This window comes from Heterodontus francisci, chromosome 33 (assembly GCF_036365525.1).
Source record: "Heterodontus francisci isolate sHetFra1 chromosome 33, sHetFra1.hap1, whole genome shotgun sequence".
NCBI lineage: Eukaryota > Metazoa > Chordata > Chondrichthyes > Heterodontiformes > Heterodontidae > Heterodontus > Heterodontus francisci.
This window is the reverse complement of record NC_090403.1, coordinates 47,163,369-47,190,026: the sequence shown is the minus strand read 5'-3', so window position 1 is coordinate 47,190,026 and position 26,658 is coordinate 47,163,369. Positions and strand designations below refer to the sequence as shown.

At 43.6% G+C, this 26,658-nt stretch overlaps 1 protein-coding gene across 17 annotated transcripts in view; it reads right to left on the bottom strand.

The window, feature by feature from the left end:
* Window positions 1-464: 464 nt before the first annotated feature.
* The window catches only part of raraa (retinoic acid receptor, alpha a), a 594,392-nt gene continuing 568,198 nt past the window's right edge, over window positions 465-26,658 (bottom strand). For all 17 annotated transcript variants that reach the window (XM_068013478.1, XM_068013476.1, XM_068013481.1 and 14 more), the window contains 2 exons: window positions 6,086-6,244; window positions 465-5,016 (listed from right to left, as the gene is read on the bottom strand). In XM_068013478.1, the coding sequence (XP_067869579.1) occupies window positions 4,820-5,016; window positions 6,086-6,244 (356 nt within the window). In that variant the 3' untranslated portion in view covers window positions 465-4,819. The remainder of the gene's footprint in view (window positions 5,017-6,085; window positions 6,245-26,658) is intronic.

Sequence of the window (26,658 nt, the reverse complement as noted above, 5' to 3'; positions counted from 1 at the left end):
GTACCTCACCCAAGTGGTTACTCAGTGAACGTTGGCTTGCAAATCAGCAATGGAGTGCATCACCATCAAGCACAATCCTGGTCCCACCCAATGCAATTTCTGAAGTTAGCCAGTTCAGCACAAGCTAGGGATAAAACCCACCACCTTCTGGTCTTAATGGCTCAGTACCACCTCATGCAGCACACTTATTTGCTCAGCTACCAAAGGAGCTCCTCTGCTTTGCTCTGAAGTGGTGCCAACTTTACTGGGGCTGATTCTGTGATGGTTTGTCCTGGTGAAGAGCAGATGTTGGGAACTCGCCAGTCCCAGCCTGCACTTTCTGTGTCACTCCTCACAGGACTCTGATCCCAGAATCAACCTTAATTATCCAAACTGACTTTTGATCCTTGATGACACTGAAGTCGAAAAGTAAAGTGTTATTCCAGGAAAACAATTACCGTTTCAGTGAAGACAACTATGCATAATTGTAGAATAAATATAACTTTATTCTTTTGCCAGTAGACTTCATGAAAAGTTTAACAGTAACATCTGCACAGAGAAAGCCTTGTTATAGGAAGTCTTACTGTACAGTCTGACTCAGTACACCAACACATCCATGAACAGAACAAGAACTCGCCATTAACAGTGGAGGTGTCAGGTTAATGATTGAACTAAACGTGTAATTGTACCTTTTAATTTGATAAAACCACGGTGGCTGTTTTACAATAGAAAAAATTGTGTAAAATATGACACTGAATTGGGCCACATTGCCACTTACAAACACAGAGACAGAGATGTGCTGTCACTGGTGGGGAAGGGGCGTGCTGGGAGGAATTCAGTCACAAAGTAGAGCAATAAGATACATCCGTGAACAAGGGGAAAGTACACTGCAGCCAGGGAGGGAAAATTTTCATCACAACCTATAACTCACAATGACCCAAACACTTGGACCTCATCAGTTTTGGGTCACAAACAGGAATACATGTCATCCTCCTATTGTGCATGTCAATGACTGCAAGATATTACTGGGAAATATACCACCTTTTCACTGTGCCAGTTTTGAGCAGTTTCAGGTGTTTGGCCACTCATGTTATGCACTGAAAATTAATGTGTAATAATAACAATGACCAGTGAGTGGCACTAGTTACTCAGCGTTTGCTGTGGTTTCATGTTTACACAGCATTTCTGACTATGGGCAAATGGACTTGGGTTGAGACTGCGTCACTCAAATGGACAGCTAAAATTCAAATAAATATTATATATATATATAAAAAAATTAATACTGAGCTGCAAATTCTCCTTTAACAAAAACTGGAGCCACTTGAGGGGGAGAATTTGCTCAAAGATAAAACCTGCGCAAAAAAGACTTTTAATCCGAGACAGCATCATCCCTGCACCTTCCTACTGCTTGCATCATGGAATAGGCACAGGGCTGGAAGGAAGAAGGCTGAATGGCTAGTGTTAGCTCTCTTTCTGCTATGTTCTTCAGAGATTATAGAACAGATGTAAATTGTAGAATTGGTATCCAATTTTAGGATGCTTTCACTGAGAAACTTAAATGAGATTGTCCAAACTTTCAGTTGAAATCTGTGAAGTGTAAATCTGGCTGCACCATATAACATTCTTTTTAACTATGTGAATCTCTGTGAAGCCCATGAGCAGCAGGGGGTTGTGTCTCAACAGCAAGGTGCTGGAGTTCAGTGAAGCACAGACAAGGTGTGGCTTGCGCTGGATTTCAGGACAGGCGAGTTTTTCAGCTCTCTCAAAATCCAACACAGAGTTGCGTCCATTGTACTGACGTTGGACCCCCAAGTACCTTGCTGCTGCTGTGCTGAGAGAGTTATGCTGCAGGGGAAAGACCTTTGACTTGCACATACCAATCCCCCTGCTTCTCCTTGGACTGTGGTCGCTTGTCTCTATTGCACCCCTGGGAATGCCTGCAAATTCTCCTGCCTCTGACTGCAACTCTCAGGACCTCCCCCCGGTCCCTCCCAAAAACCTGGGTGTGGGGTTTCAGTGGCAGAGCACATTTTCCCCTTTTACAGTGTTGAATGCTAGTGGTGAGGGGTGTCCATGTTAAGCCAAACAGATCTGAGCCTCCCTTCAGGTCAGCTACGTTTGTGAAACGCAATACCCCCTAGTCAAGTCAATGTGTTTGTGTGTCTGGCAGATGCAGCTGTGTTCTTCCACATAAAGCACAAATCCATTTATCAAATAAAAAATATGCGTCAACTGAATTTCATCCTAGACTGACAGTCAGTGTGTCCCAGCAGCCCTGAAGATACCTTTTAACCTTCACAACCGAACAGAGAACCTTGCTTCCTTCTCCTCCTAGTTTTTTGTCTTGTCAAAGTGATTTACGTTCAGTCAACAACCGAAGAAATCCTATCATCTGAGACCTCAGCATCCACAGAATGAAAGACCTTGATCATTGCTGGAAACGAACTCGTGCTGCAAAATCATGGACCTGCGAGTGGATTTCTAATTTTGACAAAGGGTTGAAGGTCATAATAATTGCCTCAAAATTGATGTTATGAAACTCGTCAATAACCCTTCCCCGCTCCTATCCTAATCATTGGGTTCAATCTTTCTAATGGAGGATGCCAGATCAATTGAAAATGGTTTGTTTATTTGCCTTTTCAGTGTTACACTTGCTCAAATACTTGGCCAAACTGTTTCCATAATTTGAGAGGGCTGTTTTGAGCTGCATCGGTGTTCTATCACTTTAACTCTCACAATGTCAGTCAGACATGAGCTTTGGTGAACGGGATCAAAAGGCCTGAATGGTTGTTACTGGTCTGGTTTGAGAATTTGAATTCAGTTTGAAAGAAAAAAAATCTAGAAATAAAACGCTGGTATCAGTAAAAGTGACCATGAAGCTGTTGGATTGTCATAAAAACCCAACTGGTTCAACTCGTCCTTTAGAGAAGGAAACCTGCTGCTCTCACCTGGTCTGGCCTATATGTGACTCCAGTCCAACACCAATGTGCTTGACTCTTAACTGCCCCCCTGAACCAGCCTAAGCAAGCCACTCAGTTGTACTGTACTGCTATTAGTGATTCAAAAAAGCAGCTAACCACCCCCTTCTCTGGGCAATTAGGGGTGGGAAATAAATGCCAGCCTTGCCAGCGATACCAACATTCCGAGAAGGAATATAAAAGAAAGAATTCAGATTTGTGCCTTCTTGGGAGAGTGGTTTGCCTCACCTCAGCCAAGATTTGCGAGTTGGTGAGAGAGGTAGAGAGCAGACAAACAATCAGCTTTGAAGGAATGGTGTTTCGCCCCAGCCTGTGGCAGCGCACTTGTATCCAGTTATGCCTGTTTCACTCATAGAAATGTGTGCGGTTTCAAACTCGGCAGCCTCAAATATCAAAAAAATTCCAATGCAGTTTAAAGCGTTAACTATAACAAGATTACTGAGAGTCAAACAAGGTGAGGTTGAAAGGCGATCGATCATTCCTTTGAATGAACAATCAGAACATCCTGAGCACTATGCAGGTCTATGTTCACAGTACACCACGGTCAAATCCTGAGAAGCTCAAACTCCTTTTTGCCAATGACACCACTGGATGCGACTGAACTTCCCGTGCAAACTGCAATCAAAATAATCCACTGATAACTTCTCAGGTTGGTATATATGAAGGAGCTGATTGATCAGGGAGGACGAGGAAAGATTTAAAAAAAAAACTACCCCCACCCCCACTGTTATAGTTCTTTCAAGACAACTTAATCACAGTCGGAGTTGGCACATCATCTCAGCATCCAGTCAATTAAAGCCCAAAGATATAAGATCCTTCTCAGTCAGCAGGCCTGAGCTGTAATTGTGACCCTTTTCGGTCACAGACAGGGAATGGGCAATGGTGTTTTATCCAACGCACCAGCCAGTCCAATAAACTCTCAATCACGACGAGCGGCATGAAGTGTGGCCTTGGTGTGCTATTGCACACGTACGTGCATACACTGCTCCCTTGCGTGCAGTGGCCCGGGCGGGATATTTGAGACCTACACAATACTTCAAAACCATGCTCTCTCTCAGAATAAATGTGCTTAAAATGAACATCCAATCAACAAAGGCATAAAAGAAAGGATTGGAAACCTCTTGTGAGTACATTAAACAGAACAGCATATTTACAGACATCCCTAGTGTAACCTTGTTACCTTCATTATCGTCCAGCTTGTATGCAACTCATTTCAAAAATGTAATGACAGCATCATTTTTTCTCATCCTCCTCTGGTTGATCCAATTTAAACAGTTCAACAAAAATAATCAGTTAAATGTTTCATTCATATAAATTTTTCTTTGTTCAAATTCCTTGTTTTTGGATACTACTGGATTTTGCGCTGGTGATCCAGTCTATCAGCTAGTATTATATGAGAGTATGAAAGATAAACAAAAGGAGAGGCAAAATATTAAAAAAAAATAAACACAAAGGGTCTTCATAATTCTCTCCTACGTTAAATCAAAGCGTGTTCTAAAACCAGAAGCTGAAGGCTTGCAAAGGGGAGCGAAGTCTGATTCAAGAATGGTTGATTCCTATTTCGGAGGGGTTGTGGGGGTGGGGGAGTGGGGTGTGTGCGCGTATGTGTATGTGTGGTTCATATCTGCTGCTCAGCACAGCCCTGAATTCAGTGTCCATCTCAGTTAAGCACTTTTGAAAGAGCTTCCAGCGTGGTTAAGCATAGTGTGTAAGTTCCAACTCAGTCCCAATCGCCTTCCACAAGCTGCAGAGTATGTGACAAACAATACTGTGGCTCTCATGTGAACACTTCACCTTTTACAAACACGTCAAACGTCCATGTGAGTGAGAGTCCGACTCACTTGCTCCTCTTTCTCCTGAAGCTATGGTGACTGAGTGTTTGGGCTGCTGCTGGCGGAGCTCGGTGACATGCTCGGACTGCTGCACGGACGCGCAGCGCTGCTTTTGCTACAGGGTGAGGAGGAAGGATCGATGCCGTCGGAATTCTCCAGCATTTCCTGAATGAGTGGTGGCATGGATCCGGGGATCTCCATTTTGAGGGTGATGACCCGCTCAGCTCCTGGGAACAGAGAAAGAAACACGACCATGAAACTCAAGGCATAGAGAAAAGCAGTGAAGCTGGAGCAATTTATCACCAAATATCAGTGGGTGGCACTGACCCAGTCAAGGCAGGAAGTCCACAAAGGGCAGGATTCTACACAAGGCACTAGTAATTGAAATATGTGTTTTCTTTTTCCTCTCCCTGTCATGTTTCCTTCCTTCTTGCAATCATTGCAATTAATAATAATTAATATAGTTTTTTTTCTCTTTCCCATCCAGAAAATGATGAGATGTTTTCTATGGGCTATGTAAATGCAAGTGGTTGTTGTTGTTATTGATACTGAAGATGGTCCTGAGTGGATGTTTAATTGTTATGTCCAAACATTGTGTTAAAAAAATGGGGGACAAAGTTTTCGATTGGGCCTCCAATCGAGCATGAGTTGGGCTGTGCATTATTCACAACCTTGAGTGTTAGTCGACTGACATCATTTGATTCATTTAGAAACCCTGGGTGGCTTCCCGTCCTAACACATGGCTTGGCATTGGGAGCTTATCGGTGCAGAGGTGCGCAATATGTGGGGAGCCCTTAAGGCTGCTTTACCTGGGGTGAGAGGTAAATCTAAATATGAATGCAGCTATTTAAAGGTACGTGGAGATGACATTGACACTGGTGTCACATCTTTGACGCTGCTCTTATATTGGACCATTGAAGGGTTAATCCTTCTCGTTTCACACAGCCAGTTGGCAACCCCCAGAGCAGTTAACAGATTCACTAAGGTTGGCACTGGGAAAAGCTGCTTTCTTACTGAACCACTGGGAAGTTTTATACATTTTCTGAAAGGCAGTTTGAACATGAAAATCTAAACCAATGCGTTTCTTGAAACACAGATCGGCCATGATCTGATTGAATGGCGGAACAGACGCGAGGGACTGAATGGCCTACTTTCATTCCTATGTTTCAGAACTTCAGGTCAACTAAAGTGAGACTGTTAGTTTCTGCAGTCTAGTGCATCCCAGCCCTTACAATATCGGTCACAGCGCACTTCTGTTGTCTTGTTTATTTTTGGATGACCACCCTGCACACTCACCTTTGGCACTGATGCTGCGCAGATCTGTGATCTTCATCAGCATTTTTGGGAACATGTGTGGCTTGTTCGGCCGTCTCTTCCTCACATAGATCTTCAGAGCTTCCAATAATGGCTCCTGCAGTTTGTCCACTTTCTCTGGCTCCTCCAGGTCCTGACGGTCTACAAAAAAAAAACCCATTATTATGAGAGCTTTCAATTCTTGCTTCTCTCCTCATACTCGCTCAGTCAGCCTCTCACCGTTAGCTACATCAGTAAATTTAATGGGGACAGAGAGCGTGGGATTTGTGACAATGTTGTACTTCCTGCACCCTAACTCGTGCGAAGTACTGTTCGCTGATCACCCCTGTGTTTGCTGATCTACACTGGCTCTCAGTCTGGTTTCTTTTTGTTTTCAAATTCCTCCATGGCCTTGCCACTCCATATCTCCATAACCTCCTCCAGACCTATAACGCTCTGTGATCTCTGCACTGCTCCAATTCTAGCTTCTTGAGCATCCCTGATTTTCTTTGTTCCACCATTAGTCACATCTCTCTCCTCCTTGAAGACGCCCAGGAAAGTCTACCTTTTTGACCAAGCTTTTGGTCACCTGCTCTAATATCTCCTTATGTGGCCCGTTGTTGAATTCTGTTTGATAAAAGCTCCTGTCATAGAGTTATACAGCACAGAAACAGGCCCTTTGGCCCATCGTGTCTATGCTGGCCATCAAGCACCTAACTATTCTAATCCCATTTTCCAGCACTTGGCCAATAGCCTTGTATGCTATGGCGTTTCAAGTGCTCATCTAAATACTTCCTAAATGTTGTGAGGGTTCCGGCCTCTACCTCCCCCCTTCAGGCAGTGCGTTCCAGATTCCAACCACCCTCTGGGTGAAAAGATTTTTCTTCACATCCCCCCAAGACCTCCTGCCCCTAACCTTAAATCTATGCCCCCTGGTTATTGATCCCTCCGCTAAGGGAAAAAGTTTCTTCTTATCTATCCTATCAATGCCCTTCATAATTTTGTATACCTCAATCAGGTCCCCCCTCAGCCTGCTCTGCTCCAAGGAAAACAACCCTAGCCTTTCCAGTCTCTCTTCATAGCTGAAATGCTCCAGCCCAGGCAACATCCTGGTGAATCTCCAGTGCAATCACATCCTTCCTATAGTGTGGTGCCCAGAACTGTACAGAGTACTCCAGCTGTGCCCTAACTAGCATTTTATACAGCTCCATCATAACCTCCCTGCTCTTATATTCTATGCCTCGGCTAATAAAGGCAAGTATCCCATATACATTCCTAAGTTGCTGCCTTCAGCGATCTATGGACAAGTACACCAAGGTCCCTTTGACCCTCTGCACTTCCTAGGGTCCTACCATCCATTGTATATTCCCTTGCCTTGTTAGTCCTCCCAAAATGCATCACCTCACACTTCTCAGGATTAAATTCCATTTACCACTGCTCCACCCATCTATATCGTCCTGTAATCTAAGGCTTTCCTCCTCACTATTTACGACACCTCTGTGAAGTGCCTTGAGCTGTTTTACTACATTAAAGGTGCTATCAAAATGCAAGTTGTTGTTGTGCAGCTGGCACAGTATCACAGTGAGGCAAATTATAATGTTGCACTGCATGTTTATTAATGCTTTTTTTTAGTTACCAAATTGTGATTTCTGCCAGAATTCATGGACACTGGGTGCTCAGGAGAATGTATCCAGGTGGCCACTCTTCCCATGCAAACCTAGTCCGTATCGGATGACTAACGGTGGGGTTGATCACAGCCAAGCCCAGTTCTGTTCTCATTTGACATACACACACACATATTTGCATATTACAGTAGGGGGTTACTACACAGTGATCAAGAGCAGAAACCTGGGCTGATTTTTATCCTCCTTACCTATGGGTTGTGAAGGCCAATTTTACCCCTTCAATGGCCATTTCAGCTAATTCAACACTTACTGGGAATTCACCCCATTTGGGCTGAATGAGTTAGCTGCACAGTGGCGCAGTGGTTAGCACCGCAGCCTCACAGCTCCAGCGACCCGGGTTCAATTCTGGGTCCTGCCTGTGTGGAGTTTGCAAGTTCTCCCTGTATCTGCGTGGGCTTCCTCCGGGTGCTCCGGTTTCCTCCCACAGGCAAAAGACTTGCAGGTTGATAGGTGAATTGGCCATTATAAATTGCCACTAGTATAGGTAGGTGGTAGGGGAATATCGGGACAGGTGAGGATGTGGTAGAAATATGGGATTAGTGTAGGATTAGTATAAATGGGTGGTTAATGGTCGGCACAGACTCGGTGGGCCGAAGGGCCTGTTTCAGTGCAGTATCTCTAAATCTAAAAATCTAAATCTAAACAATGTGGAATTCAAAAGCTTCCTTAATAGCTGTAAAAGACAGCAATTCTCCTTCAGGAGTATGCAAACCTTCAGTTTGTACAATGAACAGATTTATGGAGAATTTCACAGGTGGAATCCACAGAGAACAGTCAAAAACTCAAATCAGTAAAATTTCAGTCTAGCTAGGTCTCTCACAAACATTTATATTCCTAAACTAACCGTTGCTTGCAAACAGCAATCCATGACAATGCCCTTGCGGTGTCTGTTGAGAGGTCAGTCTCTAATGAAGACACACGCCCACTGGGAATTGAATGGAGAATGTGCTCAAGCTTGTTTCACTCATGACCCATAATAGCCATCAGTCAGAAAGGACACCATCATCCCATCTGTCTGGATTGGATTCAAAACTAAATCCCAGGAGTTAAAATGACAGTGTTCAAAGACAAGGCAACAGATAGTCCTCCTACCCATTAGAAACAGAAACGAGCTTTCACTTCCCCCCACCATCACCCCCATCCTGTGGGCAACTTGAACCCAGGACCCCAAGGCATTGCAACATGATGCAACAGAAATATACTTTTTTTTAGCTCCTTTATTTTCGCACTAATTTTCTTCCTGCCTCTCCTGAAGGGCATTCAGTCCTTTTCTCTGGTTAAGTTCCACAGGTACCAGCGCTTTTTCTGGTACCGTACCCAAGTAGCCAGTCTTAACATATGAACCTGGACCATAAATATCATCGGAGTTCCGATGAAGGGTCACTGACCCGAAACGTTAACTCTGCTTCTCTTTCCACAGATGCTGCCAGACCTGCTGAGTGATTCCAGCATTTCTTGTTTTTATTCCATAAATATCAGCAACCTATTTGCCGGAGGAAACTGAACAGTCAACCTTGATGCTGTTCTCACCCACCATCTACCCAAAAACATCACCAGACAGTAATCAGGAGCAGGAACTCAGACTGATTTTTACTTCCTTAACCCAGAGGGGTTGAGGTAGCATTGCTGCCCTGGCTGAGGTCAGCTACTGAAGACCTGAGATCTAATCTGGGACCTTCCTGGGCCACATGGCTTGCTTCTGAACTAGCTGGGGGAGTTATTCTCTGAATCTTTAAACAGTGACAACAAATTAGCAGTCATTGTATTGTGATCATGCAAAGAATGAAGCCATAAAATCACCTTCCTCCTCTGGCTACATACAAGATAGAAGTTGCATTTATATAGAAGCTTATAATCATGTCCCTCAGCTAAAGGCCTGCTACCTGACCCGAACCCGACGACATATCGGGTTCGGGTCAGGTCGCTCTTCCGGGTCCGGCTTTCGGGCTCAGGGCAAGTCAGGCCGGGTCCCCGTCGGACACACACAGTATGCATTGCTCTGCTGGGAAGTTGAATTTAGTCAGTGTCAAAAGTTGAAAAGCCTAGTTGAAGAGCTGGGAGTCTGGGATGTCAAGGAGGGAAACTCTTGAGTCTGCACAGTGAGCGTGTGGGCGTCTCTATGATGTCATCGCGCTCATGCTGCAGCTTCCTGCAGATTCGGAATTGCAAGGTAGGTAAAGTGAACATTCTGGTGGTTGGGTCGGGCTCAGGGAAACAATGGAGGGACTCAGGCCGGGTACGGGTCGGGTTTTTTTCCCCTGACCTGAGCAGGCCTTTAGGGTCGGGTCGCACCTCCAGATCCGGCATTCAGGCTCGGGTCGGATCGGACACGCTCTATCACCGCCTCAGGTAACTGATTTTAATGTTAATTTACTTTATGGACTTTAAAGGTGGTTTTGGTGTAGTTATTTTAAGCTTGTGCAGGTAAGGAACAAAGTGAAAAACGGAAGGCAAGTTAACTGATGGTCGAGTCAGGTGCAGGAAAAAATGAAAGGACTCGGGCTGGGTTGGGCTCAGGGTCGGATGGGGTTCTGTCGGGCTTGGGTCGGGTCTCAGTTGCAGACCCGAGCAGGCCTTTACCCTCAGCTATTTCCAAAGTACTTCATGGGGAATGAATTGTGGATAAATCAAGAACTCATTTTATGAAGTCCCACAGTAACAATGAGATGAGTGTCCAGTTGATCTTGTTACGGCCACGTGGTGCGATGTGGGTGGTTCCTACTGTTTAACTCCCCACCTGACCACAGCAAGTGTTTTGTTATTAGGGTTTAACCCCTTGGTGTTTTATTTTTCAAATGAACAGACAGCGACAGGTTTCCTTGTAGGTTTAAAAAACAGAAAATCAATTTTTTATTGATCAATATGCCTTATCCCGAAACTGTCGCAACAGCATCCACTCATACATTCGCTTCCACACACATGCACAAGAGACAGACATGGGGGGAAAAGGGAAAGTGATTTTTAGTTTGTGGGGTGGGGGGTGGGGGGGGGGGGGGAAAGTCATGATAAACCTGTTGAACTCTCTTGAAAACCAGATTCTCGATGGGTGCAAGCCTGAGATAATTGTAGATTTGATCTTGATTGAAAGTTCAGTTGAAGACAATGGGTCACTTCTAGTGCACTATTGTCTAGTGTAGATGTAGGATTCTACAACAGAGCATGTGTCTTCTGGCTTGCTGGAAAACAAGCTGCTGGATGTTGCTCTTTCTCTCTAGGCTGTTTTTTTAAGGTAAAGCTGTGTTACTTCTCACCTCCTGGTAGGAAACATTTGAGTCTCTTCTCCATGGTTATCGAACAATGGCCCAGGACGTGGCTACCTCACACCTTCTTTGTTTCAGAAGAAGACATTCAATTCTAGAATGCTTTAGGATGGTGTTGGATTGATTCAACTGACACCTTTTAGCTTTGAAGATTTGTCCTTTGCCCTTGTCAGACAGTTCGAATACACAAAGACCAAGATTTTTTCTTCAATAGCCATTTTGGATGCATTGTTCACTTTTTAAAATAAAGGTTCATTTTTGAAAAGACAATGTCAGTTTTTACAGCTCTTCAGAGTTTAGTCCCTGATTGTTGTAGCATCGTACTTACAGTGTGCATGACAATCTGTTTTTGATGGCATTGCTTGGGGATGAATTTTCCAAGGACACAGGGAGAACCCCTTTTTCCTTCTTCAAATATCACTTTGAAATCTGAACTATAGTGAAAAGACCTGGCCTCTGACAGTTCATCTGAAGGACACATTTTCATTAATGCAACACTTCCTGGAAGTGTCAGGTTAGATTATGTTCTCAAGTCCTCGAGTGGGACTTCAACCCACACCCTTCTGAGGTGAGAATGCTACCAATTGTGCCAATATTGCCATAAAAGAGGGAAAATGGTAAATACTGTGAAGTGTAAATGCTATTTTAATTGCAATTTGTACAGTACTAGATGTTTACAACTTGTTGACTGTGTTTCACTCTAATACAGTTAATAGTATTACTGCCTACAGATGAAACATCAATTTATGTACTATCAAAACCACAGAAATATTACAGACAGACACCAGAGGGTGATATAAACATGCAATGAAGCTAGTCTGTGTTAAACAAAACATGTTGGGGAAACTGGCGATCATTCCAACTTTCAGTCCACATTAACTCACCAGTTAATGGACCCGAATGACCAGTTGGCAAACTAGTCACAAATTTTTATGTTTTGCCGGCGAGTACCTCGATCAAGTTGTTCATAGAGCCGTGAAAAGCTGACTTATCTTCCCTTTAAATCACGATGCTAGCAGTGCACTTTGGCTATACATTGCTACCATCCCTCTGTGTACCTGCAGAAACCAGTTTAGATGCAGTGAAGCAAATTTAAGGCAAACTCCAGGGACCAGATTAAAAAGCAAAGTCTGTGTTTTGATCTGCAAACTGGTTTTACCAGTGGCAGTGACATTCCAGCTTTCTCTGCCTCCCACTCTTTTTTGCAGTGGCTCATTTCTTTTGCAATGCGAGCAAACACTTCAATGCAGGGGAGGAAACAGCAAGAAAATTAATGTGGCATTGTCAAAGTTATTCAGTTTCTAGTAGCATGTTTTCTACCAACATCACAGCAGCAAGGTTCCACTCCTCCATGGAATGTTATCATCATATAAAATAATGTAATTAAAAATAAAACCCTCAACCTTATGTCCCAACTTGTTCACTGTTTTAATTTTTAAGATTGAACTGTACAATCGATGGCACAATTTCACTTTGGTTTTCTGCTTTTAAACATTGCCATCTTAACAGGCTTGGTGGACTACAGCACAAGAAATGGGAGCAGAAGTAGATCATATGGCCCATCAAGACTGCTCCGCCATTCAAAACGATCATGGCTGATCTTAGGATTCAACACCATTTTCCCGCCCGCTCACCATACCTCTTGATTCCGAGAGACTAAAAAACTGTCTATTTCAGCCTCAAATGTATTCAACGACGGAGCATCCACGACCTTCTAGGATAGAGAATTCCAAAGTTTCACAACCCTTTGAGTGAAGTAATTTCTTCTCATCTCAGTCCTAAATAATCGGCCCCTTATCCTGAGAATGTGTTTCCCTGTGTTTCAGATTCCCCGAACAGCGGAAATAATCTCTCAGTATTTACCCAGCCCCTTTAGAATCTTACATGTTTCAATCAGATTATCTCTAATTCTTCTAAACTCCAGAGAATACAGGCCCAATTTACTTGGTCTATCATAGGACAACCCCCTCATCCCAGGGACCAATCTAACGATTGGCACCGCCTCCAATGCAAGTATATCCTTTTTTAAATGTGGAGACCAAAACTGCACACTGCATTCCAGAAATGGTCTCATCAAAACCCTGTACAATTGTAGCAATAGTTCCTTATTCCTGTACTCCAATCCCCTATCCAATATAGGCAAACATGCTATTTGCCTTCCTAATTGCTTATTGTACTTGCATACTAACTTTGTGTTCCTTCTACAAGCACACCCAAGTTCCTTTGAACATCGACACTTACATGTTTCACACTTTTAAAAAAATATTCTGCTTTTCTATTGTTATGACTAAAGTGCATAATTTCACACTTCCCTACATTATACTCCATTTGCCATCTTGTTGCCCACTCACTTAACTTGTCGATATCACTTTGCAGCCTCTCCACAGATTACCTTTCCACCTACCTTTGTATCGTCAGCAAACATTGCTCTCTGTCTCTTCATCCAAGTCATTAATATAGATTGTAAATACTGAGGCCCCAGCACTGATTCTTGCGACACTCCACAGTCTGGCACTGTCTGCCAACTTGAAAATGCCCCGTTATGCTCACTCGTTGCTTCCTGTCTGTTAACCAATCATCTATCCATGCTAATATATTACCCCCAACTCCATGAGCCCTTATCTTGCCAATTAACCTTTTGTCTGGCACCTTATCGAATGCCTTCTGGAAGTCCAGGTATACAACATCTACTGGTTCGCCTTTATCTACCCTACTTGTTCCATCCTCAAAAAACTCTAATAAATTTTTCAAATAGGATTTCTCTTCAGTAAAACCAAGTTGACTTGCTCTAACCATACTGTGCTTTTCTAAGTGCATTGTTACGACTTCCTTAATAATAGATTCCAGCATTTTCCCAACGATTGATGTTAGGTTAACTGACCTGTAGTTCCCTGTTTTCTCTCTCCCTCCATTCTTGAACCGGCACAATTCAGAATTGTCAGCATTATTTAATTTATAGTACCTGCCTCCAGTCTAGACTCTTTGGCTGGCGATCAAAAATGTAACAGTGATTGAAGGTAAAGAATCAACTCCAACTATGTAACATTTCACTTGGAGTGTCTAGTATAAACTATCACTTAATATTTAACAGAACTGAAATATTTCCAATCGAGAAACATATCAAACTTCAATGACAGACAAGTGTCAATATGCTTCTCTGTTTAATGGCACACGGTTAGTGAAGTTGGTGATGGGACTGCCAGGTGGCTCTATTGGTTGGAGGATTTCATGAAGATGGAGGTTGCTGTAATAGTTGGAGAATATGCTTGAGGGTGAGGAGTGCTTTGATGCTCGCTGTGTTCCTCAGAGTCTAGTGGGGGGTAGGAATGGCGTGTTCCTTCTAGGATGTGATGAAGTTGAAGGTGGCTGTGTTCCTCAGAGTACAACAGGGTTAGATGTGTTGTGTTCCATCTACGATGTGATGTGATTGGAGTTACTTGGAAAGTGAGGTTGAAGTGGAGATGACCATGGTTCTCAGAGGGTTTGTGTGGGTGCTGTCTAATCTTTGGAGTCCTAATGGAAGATGGCTGTATTAGACAGGGTCCGGTAGTGCTGTGGATGGAGGTGCCTGTTCTTCAAAGGTTTAGTGGGGAGGGGAGGCAGCACTGTTCAGTTGAACTGGGAGAATGTGCTGAACTCTTAGACATCGTTGTCAATATGAACTCTTCCGTGTAACCAAAAAAAACCCCAAATCCCTTCTATTTATATCTGTACCAAATGGGAAAAATCCCTCAGCACCAGTGCACAAGACTGGGGCAAGTAATGCACCTTATCCCAAATTCAGGTGAACATGTCCTACTTTGAGATTTTCTGCTTTCCACATCAGCTGTCCTATCTTGAGTAAGATTTGCAATGCTAGAAAAGCACCTGGGAAATGTGGGTGTTAATTGAGTTGCTGTGTTGGCCTCCAGTCTACAGTTAAAAATCAAAGACTCTTGTGCTTGAAGATAAAGAATCAACTTCAACTGGGTAACACTTCAGCTGGAGAGTCTGTTTTAAACTATCACGTACTATTTAACAGAGTTGAAATACTCCCAGCTGTAAAACAAACTGCCCTTACAGGCAGTGCTATAAATCATTTATAAAAAAATTGTTTTGCTTTCATAATAAAAGATCATAGGCAGCTATTACCTTTTTATCCAACAGTACTGCTTTGTTTAAACCATCCCAAAAATGTACCATCTTAAAAAGTGGTCTAATTTAGAATCTCCTCCAATGGTAAAGGGAGCATGTGACTGAACCATAAAAACCAGAAGCTCAAAGGTTCAATTCCTGCATTGTGCTGAGTTTGCTGGTGTCAGCAGTTTGAGGTGTTACAATTTGCCTCAGCACTCTTTCACTCTTGGGTTTAGGGAGGAGCAAGATCAACCCTCTAACCAGCAACTTCATCTGGAGGTGTGCATGTCTAGACATTATGAGAGAATGGGAGTGGTTTTGACTGTGGTACCTAACCCCATGGGCAAACAGCACAGCAACACTCACTGTCTAAACTCATAAGTAATTAATACTTGGAAAGGGTACCGAAAGGCAGATCGGCACCTAGAGAGCTCGGACCTCAGTTGGGAGTAAACACCTTCAGAAAAAGGAGGAAAATGGGAATGAAACTGGAAAAGATTTATAATCTAGGTCCTTATAGGAACAGGAACAGGCCATTTTATTCCCTTGAGCTTTTTCTACCATTCAGTGAGATCATGGCTGATCCATGACCTAGTTCTACATATTTAAATACCTTTGGTTAACAAAAATCTATCACTCTCAGGTTTAAAGTTAACAACTGATCGCTCGTTAATTTCCTCTTGCAGAAGAGAGCTCCAAACTTCTACCACCCTATGAGTGTAGAAGTTGTTTGCGAACTCCACTCCTGAAAGGCCAGGCTCTAATTTTTAGGCTATGTTTTCCAGTACTAAGCTCATCTTGGGTCAAATGTGACATCAAAGTTGTGAACGGACTGCCTTAATCTTAAAATGTTGCCAGGGAGAGGGATGTAGTTGGTACTAGGGAATGAAGTTTGGAGTGGGGACTGAAAACAATGGCTTCAGTTCTCTCAATATATAATTGGAGAAATTTTCTGCTCATCCAGTACTGGATGTCGGGTAAGCAGTCTGATAATTTAGTAACAGTGAAGGAATCAAGAGAGGTGGTGGTGAGGTAGTGCTAAATGCTGTTAGCGTACAGGTGAAAACTAACGTTTGCTTTCAGATGAAGTTGTCAACTGTTGGCGTGTAGATGAGAAACAGGAGCGGGCCAAGGACAGATCCAGAGCTAATAGTGCAGGAGCAGGAAGAGAAGCCATTGCAAGTGATTCTCTGGTTATGATTAGATAGATAAGAATGGAAGCATGTGAGAGCAGTCCCACGCAGCTGGACGACAGTGGAGTGGCGTTGGAGGAGAATGGCGTGGTCAACCGTGTTAAAGGCTACAGATAAGTCGTGGAGGATGAGGAGGGAAAGTTTACCATTGTCACATTCGTATAGGACATCATTTGTGACTTTGATGAGAGCTGTTTCAGTACTATAACAGGGGCAGAAATCTAATTGGAGGGATTCAAACATGGAGTTCCGGGAAAGATGGGAACAGATCTGGGAGGTGACAACACATTCAATGATTTTGGAGAGGAAAGGGAAGCTGGAGATGGAATGTTAGTTTGCAAGGATGGTGGGGTTAAAGGTTGTTTTTTTGAGAAGGGTGATGACGGGAGATTTAAAGGAGAGAGGGACAACAACACCTGAAGAAAGAGTACTGTTTACAATATTGGCTAACATAGGGACCAGGAGGGGAAGTTGGATGGTCAGTAGTTAAGTGGGAATAGGATCGAGGGAGCAGGAGGTGGATCTCATAGTCAAGATGAGCTCACTAGTACAAACAGCACACCTGTCACATCTGCTATTTCCTTTTATAACTTTTCACACTTTGTGTTCATCATGAGGCTGAGGGTGGGACATGTTCCCATTTTTCATACTCAGAAACAGCATTAAACATTCTGATGAAGGGTCATTGACCTGAAACATTAACTCTGTTTCTCTCTCCACATATGCTGCTTGACCTGCTGAGCATTTTCCAGTATTTTTTGTTTTTATTTTAAATATTCTGAGATTAGATGCAACAGCCAAAAAGACTTGCAAGTTGTTAGGTAAATTGGCCATTATAAATTGTCCCTAGTATAGGTAGGTGGTAGGGGAATATAGGGACAGGTGAGGATGTGGTAAGAATATGGGATTAGTGTAGGATTAGTATAAATGGGTGGTTAATGGTCGGCACAGACTCGGTGGGCCGAAGGGCCTGTTTCAGTGCTGTATCTCTAAATCTAAATCGTGTGTGCTTTGGCTGAAGAGTCAGCGGAGTGGGTATCATCAACTTAAAATCGTCACTGACAGTGATGCGGGAGGTCAGGAAAATGCCTTTATGCAGGTGGTTACTGGAGCATGGAGTGGAGTGGTTGAGGCTAACATTTTTATGGGAAAACTGGATAATTATTTGAAGCAAAGGAAGATACAGGGCTATGGGGAGAAAGCAAGATAACAGAATTCGTTTTGGATTATTCTAGCAAAGAATCAGTACAGGTGTGATGGGCCAAATGGCCGCCTTCTGTGCTATTAGCGGGAAGGCAAATCCTGAGACATGAGAGGGCAGGAACAAGATATTGGGAGGAAAAGCCTGAGAAAGGTAGAACCAGAGCAAGGCAGGATCTGGACGTGGAGGGAACGCTTGAGAGAGGAGTAGGGCAAAAGTGGGAATGGGATACTGGGACAAGAGGAAGCAGGGAAGAGGTAGGAATAGGATACTGGGAAGGAAAGTTTGAGAAAGGAGGGAGCGAGGTGAAGGCGGGAACAGAAAAGCGTAAGCCATTTGGCAGCAGAGTTGAGTCAAGCTGGAGGCCATTCAATTACGCCAAACATCCTGCTCAGGATCTCACGACTTTTACCAAAGGCTGGGAATGACTTGAAAAGTAAATTTCCATTACTTTTCCTTTAGATTGTAGAAAGAGATTTTTGAGTAATTCTGACTGTCTCTGTATTATGCCATTAATTCCAATATTCATAATCACCAATGCTCCTTGTACTAATTTATCCATCTTATAATTAACCTATGTTACAGCAGAAAAATCACCCCCCGCTAAAAGAAAATACAAGGCTGACATATTGGCACAAAGGACTAAACAGACACCATGTAACCAGCATGGCAGCCAGAAACAATAAGTAGTGCAGTTGGCACATTAATACTTAGTAACAATGGTGACAACGGTGTCAATTTTCTGATTAAAAACAAGATTAATAGAGATTAAAATTTTTTATCACAAGATTAATTGCGATTTAAAAAAAAATCAGTTAACAGCTTTAATTCTAAGTGATCTTTCAAAACCTATGTTCTAGATGACTAAATAAAACAATGTGAGCACTGGCAAAGTAAGGATTAAGTGTACTAACTACAATGAGGTCTTACCTCTTAGATGCGAAGAGGCAACGCAAACTCTTTGCATTTTCACCAGTGAAATTTTCCACCTAATTTTCTTCCTGTCGTGCAAAGATGGTACTTGAAGCTGGATTATGGTTTCATCGATACCTACCTCTCTTCTATCTCACCCAAGTGGCCATATAAGAGCCTTGACAACAAGTGTTGGCAGGTTCTTTGCCTGAGACCGACCCTGGCCTAACTTAACATTTACATGCACGCACACACAGGCACACTTTCCAACAGGCAATTCGAAGTGGGAATTTTAGCTCCTTTTTCCCTTTCTCTGGCTCTAGAATACTAAGGCTAGCTGGAATGTCCCTGGGCCTTTCCCTTGGCTGAGACCAGCTAACTTTGCATAGATGAAGTGTTGCATCTAGTATCCTCTGCATTCCGTAAACCTCAATCTGCCGCGTAAGACTGCAAAGGAATTGAACTAGCTGGGGCTATGCTTAATTTCAAATAGTGAGGCATTTAAACAACTGATTTAAATTGACCTTGCCCCCACCACCCCCCGCCCTTTACAGTCATTCTGCAACACCCATCAGATTCCTGCCAGTAGAATAAGACAGCAATATATTCCAAGAGTTGGTTGCAAATGTGATTATGTTCATGTAAATTGCCTCATGATTCTGTTCCTCACATTGTGTGTGTATGAGAAAGAACTATTCTGATGAAAGATCACCGACCTGAAATGTTAACTCTGCTTCTCTCTCCACAAATGCTGCCAGACCTGCTGAGTATTTCCAGCACTTTCTGTTTTTATTTCAGATTTCCAGCATCCACAATATTTTGCTTTTATTATCTTTTCCTTCGTTCAATATCTTTAGTGAAAATGTTACTGACCATAGACTGGAGAACATCATTCATATCAACCTTTGCCAGTAAATATAGCAAACACAGAATTAAATACCCTACCAGTGTCAGTTGTTTGCTGTGGATACTCAGGTGCTCTTTACAAGTGGGGAACATGGCCCCAAATTACAGTGTAGATTAAACCACATCTTAAAATAAGACCAGAGTTAACAGTATTTAATATTTATTTATAAGCGGTGATCGACATCCTTGTTAATCATCTCAACTGGTTTAGAGCCTGCAGCCTGGTTGATTTCTATCTGGGGGACCCATTCTTGCTTTTAATTGATAAAAGGAAAAGTGCGTCCTTCATCTATTTCTATGAACGCACTAGATGGGACATCGTTATCAGATTTTTTTTAAAAACTTATTGCAAAGCAATACCATGTATAGATTTTTTAATATTGCACTTATGCCATTAGCTGTTACTGACCCCTACTCCCCAGTGTTTTTAACAGGCAGAGCTACTTAAATAACAGTGAGATTTCCAATGTTAAGATGACATTGGCACTTACTTCTTAGTGTGTCCCAATTTCAATAAGGCCATTACGATGAAATCCAATGAGGTGAGTCTCATCTTCATGCAGACTGTGGAATTGGTATTTTAATGGATTTCTACTTGGGATGTGTAGTCTCAGATCAGATTTTACTGTTGGCATTCCCCAGCAGATTATGAAACATGCTACCAATGAATGCTCATAAAATTACTTTTCTTTCTTTCTCCAGCAGTTTCTCCCCTCCCTTTCCCTGAAAGGCACTGTTGGCCTACAGGAGTCAGGTGCCCTCTAGTAACCTGCCCAATTGCAAAACTTCTCCCCCATGTGCTTGTGACATTTTGCACGTGCAGCTAATAAAACTACCCCTCAATGTCAAAGAATAGTTTCTAAAGCACCTGCATCCACTGTTACCACATCCACTTTATATAGCAATTCTGCAACACACAATACAGCACTTGATTACAGGACACTGCTGTTCATTATGGTCTCCGTACTTCAAGTTCTGTTTGCTCTGCCAGGATTACAGCTGTTGACAATGAGTCATAACTTGGTTCAATTAAAGGCATTTTTGCCTCTCAGGCAGAAATTTGAGGGCTCAAGCTCCTCTTTAAGACTGGTACTCCTGTACATGGTGTTCTCCTGCTTACATTTCTCCAACAACAAAAAACAGATGACCTGGTTATTCATCTCATTACTGTTGATGGGAACTAGCTGGTCCTGGCCGTCACATTTTCCTCCATAACAGCAGTCACTAATCTTCACTCCACATGAAGCACTTTGAGACATTTTGAGTGATCAGGCACTGTATAAATACAAATCTCACAACTTACATAGAATCTTAGATCATGGATGGGCATCTAATCTACAGCACAGAAACAGGCTAGAAATTGGTCATTGCAAGTGTTTATACCCTATATGGGCTTCCCCCCCACACTTGAGTTAGAGCAAGCAAGAGCCTGAGGGAAAACAGTGCCGAAGACCCAAAGTTAAAAGCAGCAGTGGGGAGTCAGGAGGAGACAGAGCAAGTGCGTTCAAGAAAAGAGGGGGGGAAAAAATCAAAGTGTGATTGCATAAGAATGCAGGTAAGTGATTGGTTGGTGAGTATTTCTCTCTTTCTCTCTCTAAACAAGGGCATTTGTTCAAACTAGGGGCCGGGAAATTAAAAATTTCAATCAGGGTAAGTATAACAGTAAGTGAATTAATAAGAGTATTAGCACAGAGCAGGCCTAGAGGCATTAGTAAAAATTAAGAGTTTAAACAAGCTACTAACTAGATTCTAAAGGACAGAATAGAAATTTTTTAGGTCATGATGGGCAGCTGAGACTAGTTGCTTGTAATTCCTGCACTATATGGGAACTTCAGGACATTTCATGTGTGTTAGGGGAACCACGTGTGTATGATGTGTCCCCAGCTACTTGAGCTCGAGCTCAGGATTTCTGAACTTGACAGGCAGCTGGAATCACTGCGGAGCATCAGGGAGGATGAGAGTTTTCTGCATTGTACATTCCATAGAACCATAGAAAAAACAGAAGGAGGCCATTCAGCCCCTGGTGTCCGTGCCAACCAAGAAAACTAGCCGCCCAATTGAATCCTACCTTCCAGCACGTGGTCCATAGCCTTGCAGGTTACAGTACTTCAGGTGCATGTCCAGCTACCTTTTAAAAGAATTGAGGATTTCTGCCTCCACACCGCTGCTGGCAGTGAATTCCAGACACCCACCACCTTTGGGTGAAAAAATGTTTCCTCATGTCCCTTCTAATCCTTCTACCAATCACCTTAAACCTGTGCCCCCTGGTAATTGACCTCTCTGCTAGGGGAAAAAGGTTCTTCCTGTCCACTCTATCTAGGCCCCTCATAATTGTGTACACCTCAATTAAGCCTTCCCTGTTCTAAGGAAAATAACCCTAGCCTATCCAATTTTTCCTCACAGCTGCAACTTTCAAGCCCTGGCAACATTCTTGTAAATCTCCTCTGTACTCTCTAGAGAGCAATTATGTCCTTTCTGTAATGTGGTGACCAGAACTTTACGCAATACTCCACCTGTGGCCTAACCAGCGTTTTATACAGTTCCAGCATTACATCCATGCTTTTGTATTCTATACCTCGGCCAATAAAGGAAAGCATTCCATATGCCTTCTTCACCACTCTATCTACCTGTCCTGCAACCTTCAGGGACCTGTGAACATGGACTCCAAGGTCTCTCACTACTTCTACCCCTTTCAATATCCTCCTGTTTAGTGTGTAGTCCCTCGCTTTATTTGCCCTCCCAAATGCATTACCTCACACCGCTCTGGATTGTATTGCATTTGCCACTTTTCCACCCATTCAACCAAACCATTGATATCATTCTGGAGTCTACGGCTATTCTCTTCACTATCAACTACACGGCCAATTTTTGTGTCATCAGAAAATTTCCCAATCATGCCTCCCACATTTAAGTGCAAATCATTAACATATACCACAAACAGCAAGGGACCCAACCCTGAGCCCTGTGGAATGCCACTGGAAACAGCTTTCCATTCACAAAAACATCCATCGACAACTAACCTTTGTTTCCTGTCCCTGAGCCAATTCTGGATCCAACTTGCCACATTCCCCTGTATCCCATGGGCTTTCATTTTACTGACCAGTCTGCCATGCGGGACCTTGTCAAATGCCTTACTAATGACCATGTAGACCACATACACTGCACTACCCTCATCGATCCTCCTTATTACTTCCTCAAAAAACTCATTTAAGTGACTCCTTGAAGGTATCAAGACATATTGAAAGAGTAGTTAGCAAAGCATATGGGCTTCATAAATAGAGCTATTGAGTACAAAAGCAGAGAAGTTATGCTAAAGCTTTATAAAGCTCTGGTTAGGCCACAACTAGAGTACTGAGTCCCGTTCTGGTCACCACACTTTAGGAATGAGTTGAGGGTCCTTGAAAGGGTGTAGTGGAGATTTACCAGAATGGTTTCAGGGATGAGGGACTTTAGCTACAAGGTTAGGTTGGAGAAGTTGGGGTTAATCTCCTTTGCTCCAAGGAGAACGAAGGGAAATCTGATACAGGTGCACAAGATTATAACAGGTTTAGATAAGGTCGACAAAGAAAAGCTGTTCCCATCAACTGATGGTACAAGGACTAGAGGACACAGATTTAAGATTTTGGACAAAAGATGCAGAGGGATTGTGAGGAAGAACTTTTTTTACGCAGTGAGTGGTAATGATCTGGAACTTGCTGCATATGAGGAAAGTGGAATATTTCAAAAGGGAATTGGATGGGCAGTTGAGGGAAATAAACTTGCAGGACTTCAGGGATAGAGCGGGGGAACGGGACTGACTGGATTACTCTACAGATAGCCGGCAAGGACTTGATGGGCCAAATGGCCTCCTCCTGTGCTGTAATGACGCTGTGGTCTGGATTTTATGGGCCTCCCTGAGGCGGGGCTGAAGGCAAGGGGGAGGGGGGGGGGGTGGGAAGGGGAGAATGGGCCCATAGAATTACGATTGGCGGCAGGGGGGCGGCGGGCCTGTTGCCAAGCAATCTTACCAGGGACGGTAAAGGCCAACAACGGCCTTCCTGCCCAGAGGCCAATTGAGGCCCTTAAGTGGCCTTTTACTGGCTAACTAAAGGCCCCTTCCTTCCACCGCTGGAATCTTGTCAATGGTGGGAGGTGCCTCCGCCATGTGGGGAGGGTGCCTTGTAATAATAGGCATACTCCCTGTGGGCTTGGTGGTGGGGTGGGGAGTTCCCTCCTCTGTGTGCAATCTGCGGCCCATTGAGGACCCCCTCCGGGAACCACTTTACCCCTGGCACACCCTTCACCCGGACCACCAGCCCCCCTCAGGCCCCCCTCACTGAAGATTTTGGGTAACCCCACCTCACTTACCTGAGATCCAGGGTTCCAGCGGTGAGCCTAAGTCCAAAGCCTCAGCAATACTGGAATTGGCCACCACTCCCGGTGACGCTGCCGATACTGCTGAGCTGCCCGCCCTCTGATTGGCTGGCAGCTCTTCAAGGCGGGATCCACGTCTTTAAAGGGATGGGGATCCCGGCGCGTGAAACTTAGATTTAAAAAGACCGGAGGATTACTCTGAGGCAACACGAAAAGGCAGAGGCAGGCTTTTCCCCGCCTTTTGAGCCCTGTGCCAGAAGCTCTGCCTCCAACACAGAATCCCGGCCTATGACTCTGGCTGGAATTTCATGTCCCCGCCAAACAGTGGGCTGTGTGGGGGTGGTAAATGGAGTGGGAGGCTCATGGGGGGGCGACTGTGAGCGGTAATGACCTGGAGTGCGGGGTGGCAGTGGCGGGAATCAGCCTGTCCGCCCCAGGCCAATCAAGGCCCTTAAGTGGCCAACTGAACGCCGCCACAGGGATTTTACCCTTGCTGGTCGGGCAGCCCAGACTGGAGAAAAGCCACCTGACAAAAGCTTTCTGACAGCCTGGGGGTGGGGGGGTGCCCTCCTGGTCAGGCACCCTGCGCCCGATGGAGAGCTGCCTCCGATGCCCCAACCATCCTCGCCCCCACCCCAATCGACCCCCGTTGACTCGCCGGGGCCCAACTGATCACCCCCGGCGAGGCCCCAAAAACTCACCTTCTATTCGGGGCCATCCTTCCTCTTCCCGCTGAAGCAGGGTTGCAGTCCCAGCAGTGGGCACCGCTCCCGGTGGTGCTGCTGGGACTAAGAGCTGCCGGCCTGCCGATTGGCAGGCAGCTCCATTAGGCGGGACTTCCTGCCTCAAAGAGATGGAAGTCCCGCCTAAGCTCAATTAAGGGGACCGTAAAATCCTGACTGGATCTGCAGACCCGGTGGCGTCGGGATTGCCACCGACTTTTCGGTCGGTGGACGGCTCCTGTCCACCGGGGAAAAAATCTGGCCTCTAATTACTTCTTCCCACCCTGCTCCAATATCCCTCAATTTCCTTCTTCCTAACATATTAAGCCTCCCCTTAAATGCATCAATATAACTTCTTCAACTACTATATGTAGCAAGTTTCATATTCTCAACAATCACTGTACAAAGAAATTCCTCCTCCAGTATTTTGTTTGTGCTCTATATGGCCTGATCAAATTGTGTTGTTACTTTTAACAATTTTTGTATCTGTATTCCCAAACCTCTCTGCTCTTCCACCTTCAAAGTAATAAGTGGGCTCTGTATTCCACCTACCATAATGAATCATCTTGCATTTCGTTATATTTAATTGTATTTGCCATTTATCCGCCAACTCTGTAACCCTATTTATGTCTTCCTATATTTTAGTGCAGTTCTCTTTTTGCTTAGCTATGCCCCCCAAACTTGAGATCACCTGCAAATTCTGACACTGTATCTCCAATTTCTGAGTGCAAATTATTCATGTGTGTAGCGAACAATGGTGGGTGGTCCGAGCATAGATCACTGCAGAATTTCCATTTCCTACTTTCTGCCAGCCTGAGAAAGTTCCCTTAACTCCCACCCTCTGTTTTATGTTTCATAGCCATCTTTCAGTCCATTCTGCTATCTAGCCCCTGACTCCACACACCCTGACTGATGTCATGGCACCTCATCAAAGGCCTACTGAAAGTCCATATTAACCTCATTCACTTAATTGCTCTGGTCTATTCTTTGTTATTTCTTCAAAGAATTCAATAAAATTGGCTAAACATGATCTTTCTTTTAGAGGTGTCTCTAGATTTTTTAATCTGAATTTTTTTAGCAAAGATCTTTCTTAACCACAGGCAGCCATGATGGGCTGAATGGCCTCCTTCTGTGCCATAAATTTTCTATGCTTCTACAACTGATGTCAAGATAACTGGTCTATAGTTCCCTGGATTAGTTCTATCACCTTTTTGAAGAAAGGAATCAATTTTTTGTTTGCCAAATCTCTGGCCCTATTCCTTTAAATATTGAACTTTTATATATGGATACTAATGCCTCTGCTATGTGTTCTCTAATTCCTTGGAATATCCATAGGTGCAATCCACCTGGACCCAGGGCTTTATCTTCCTTAAGTGTGACTACTTTGGCTAGTATCTCTTTTCTTTCTATTTTAACTGTTGTCATAACCTACTGACCTTTTCTACTGTTGTAATTTCTTCTTTTGTTAGTCCTGTCAGTGAAAACAGAGGCAAAGTATTTATTCATTTCCCTGCCATTTCAGTATCCTCTGTGAATTCATCTTGCTCACCCCTTAGTGGACCTATCCCTGTCCTAATTCTCCTTTTGCTACTTACCTGTCTAAGGATTACTTCATCATTTCTTGTTTTCTTTGATATTTTAATTTCATATTTACCTTTCTAATTGTCTTTTTAATCTCTTCCCTAAGCTTATCATATTCCCCTTTGCCCTTTTCTCCTTATTAATAATATACTTAGAATCATGTAATTTGACAGCACAGAAGGCTGCCACTCATGTCTGCTCCAATTAGTCCCACTTCCTGCTCTTTATCAATTCCCTTTAGAAAGATGCTCTTGAATCTGCTTCCACCACCCTTTCAGGCAGTGCATCCCAGGTCATAAAAACTTGCCGCACAAAAAAAATTCTTATCTTCCCTTCTGTTTCTTTGCCAACTATCTTAAATCTGTGTCCTCTGGTTACTAAAGTTCTTTCCAGTAGAAACAGTTTCTCCCTATTTATTCCATCAGAACCTCTTCTTTGTTCTGAACATCTCTATTAAATTTCCCCTCTGCTCTTAGAAGAACAATTTCAGCTTTGCTGGTCTCTCCACATAACTGAAGTGGTTCATCCTGGTACCATCCTGTGTCCAAAACCTTTGTGTACGCCTTTTTCTTTATTCGCTTTAATCTTCACCTCTTTATTTATCTATGGCATCTCATTCTTGGCCAATTTGTTCTTATTTTTTATGG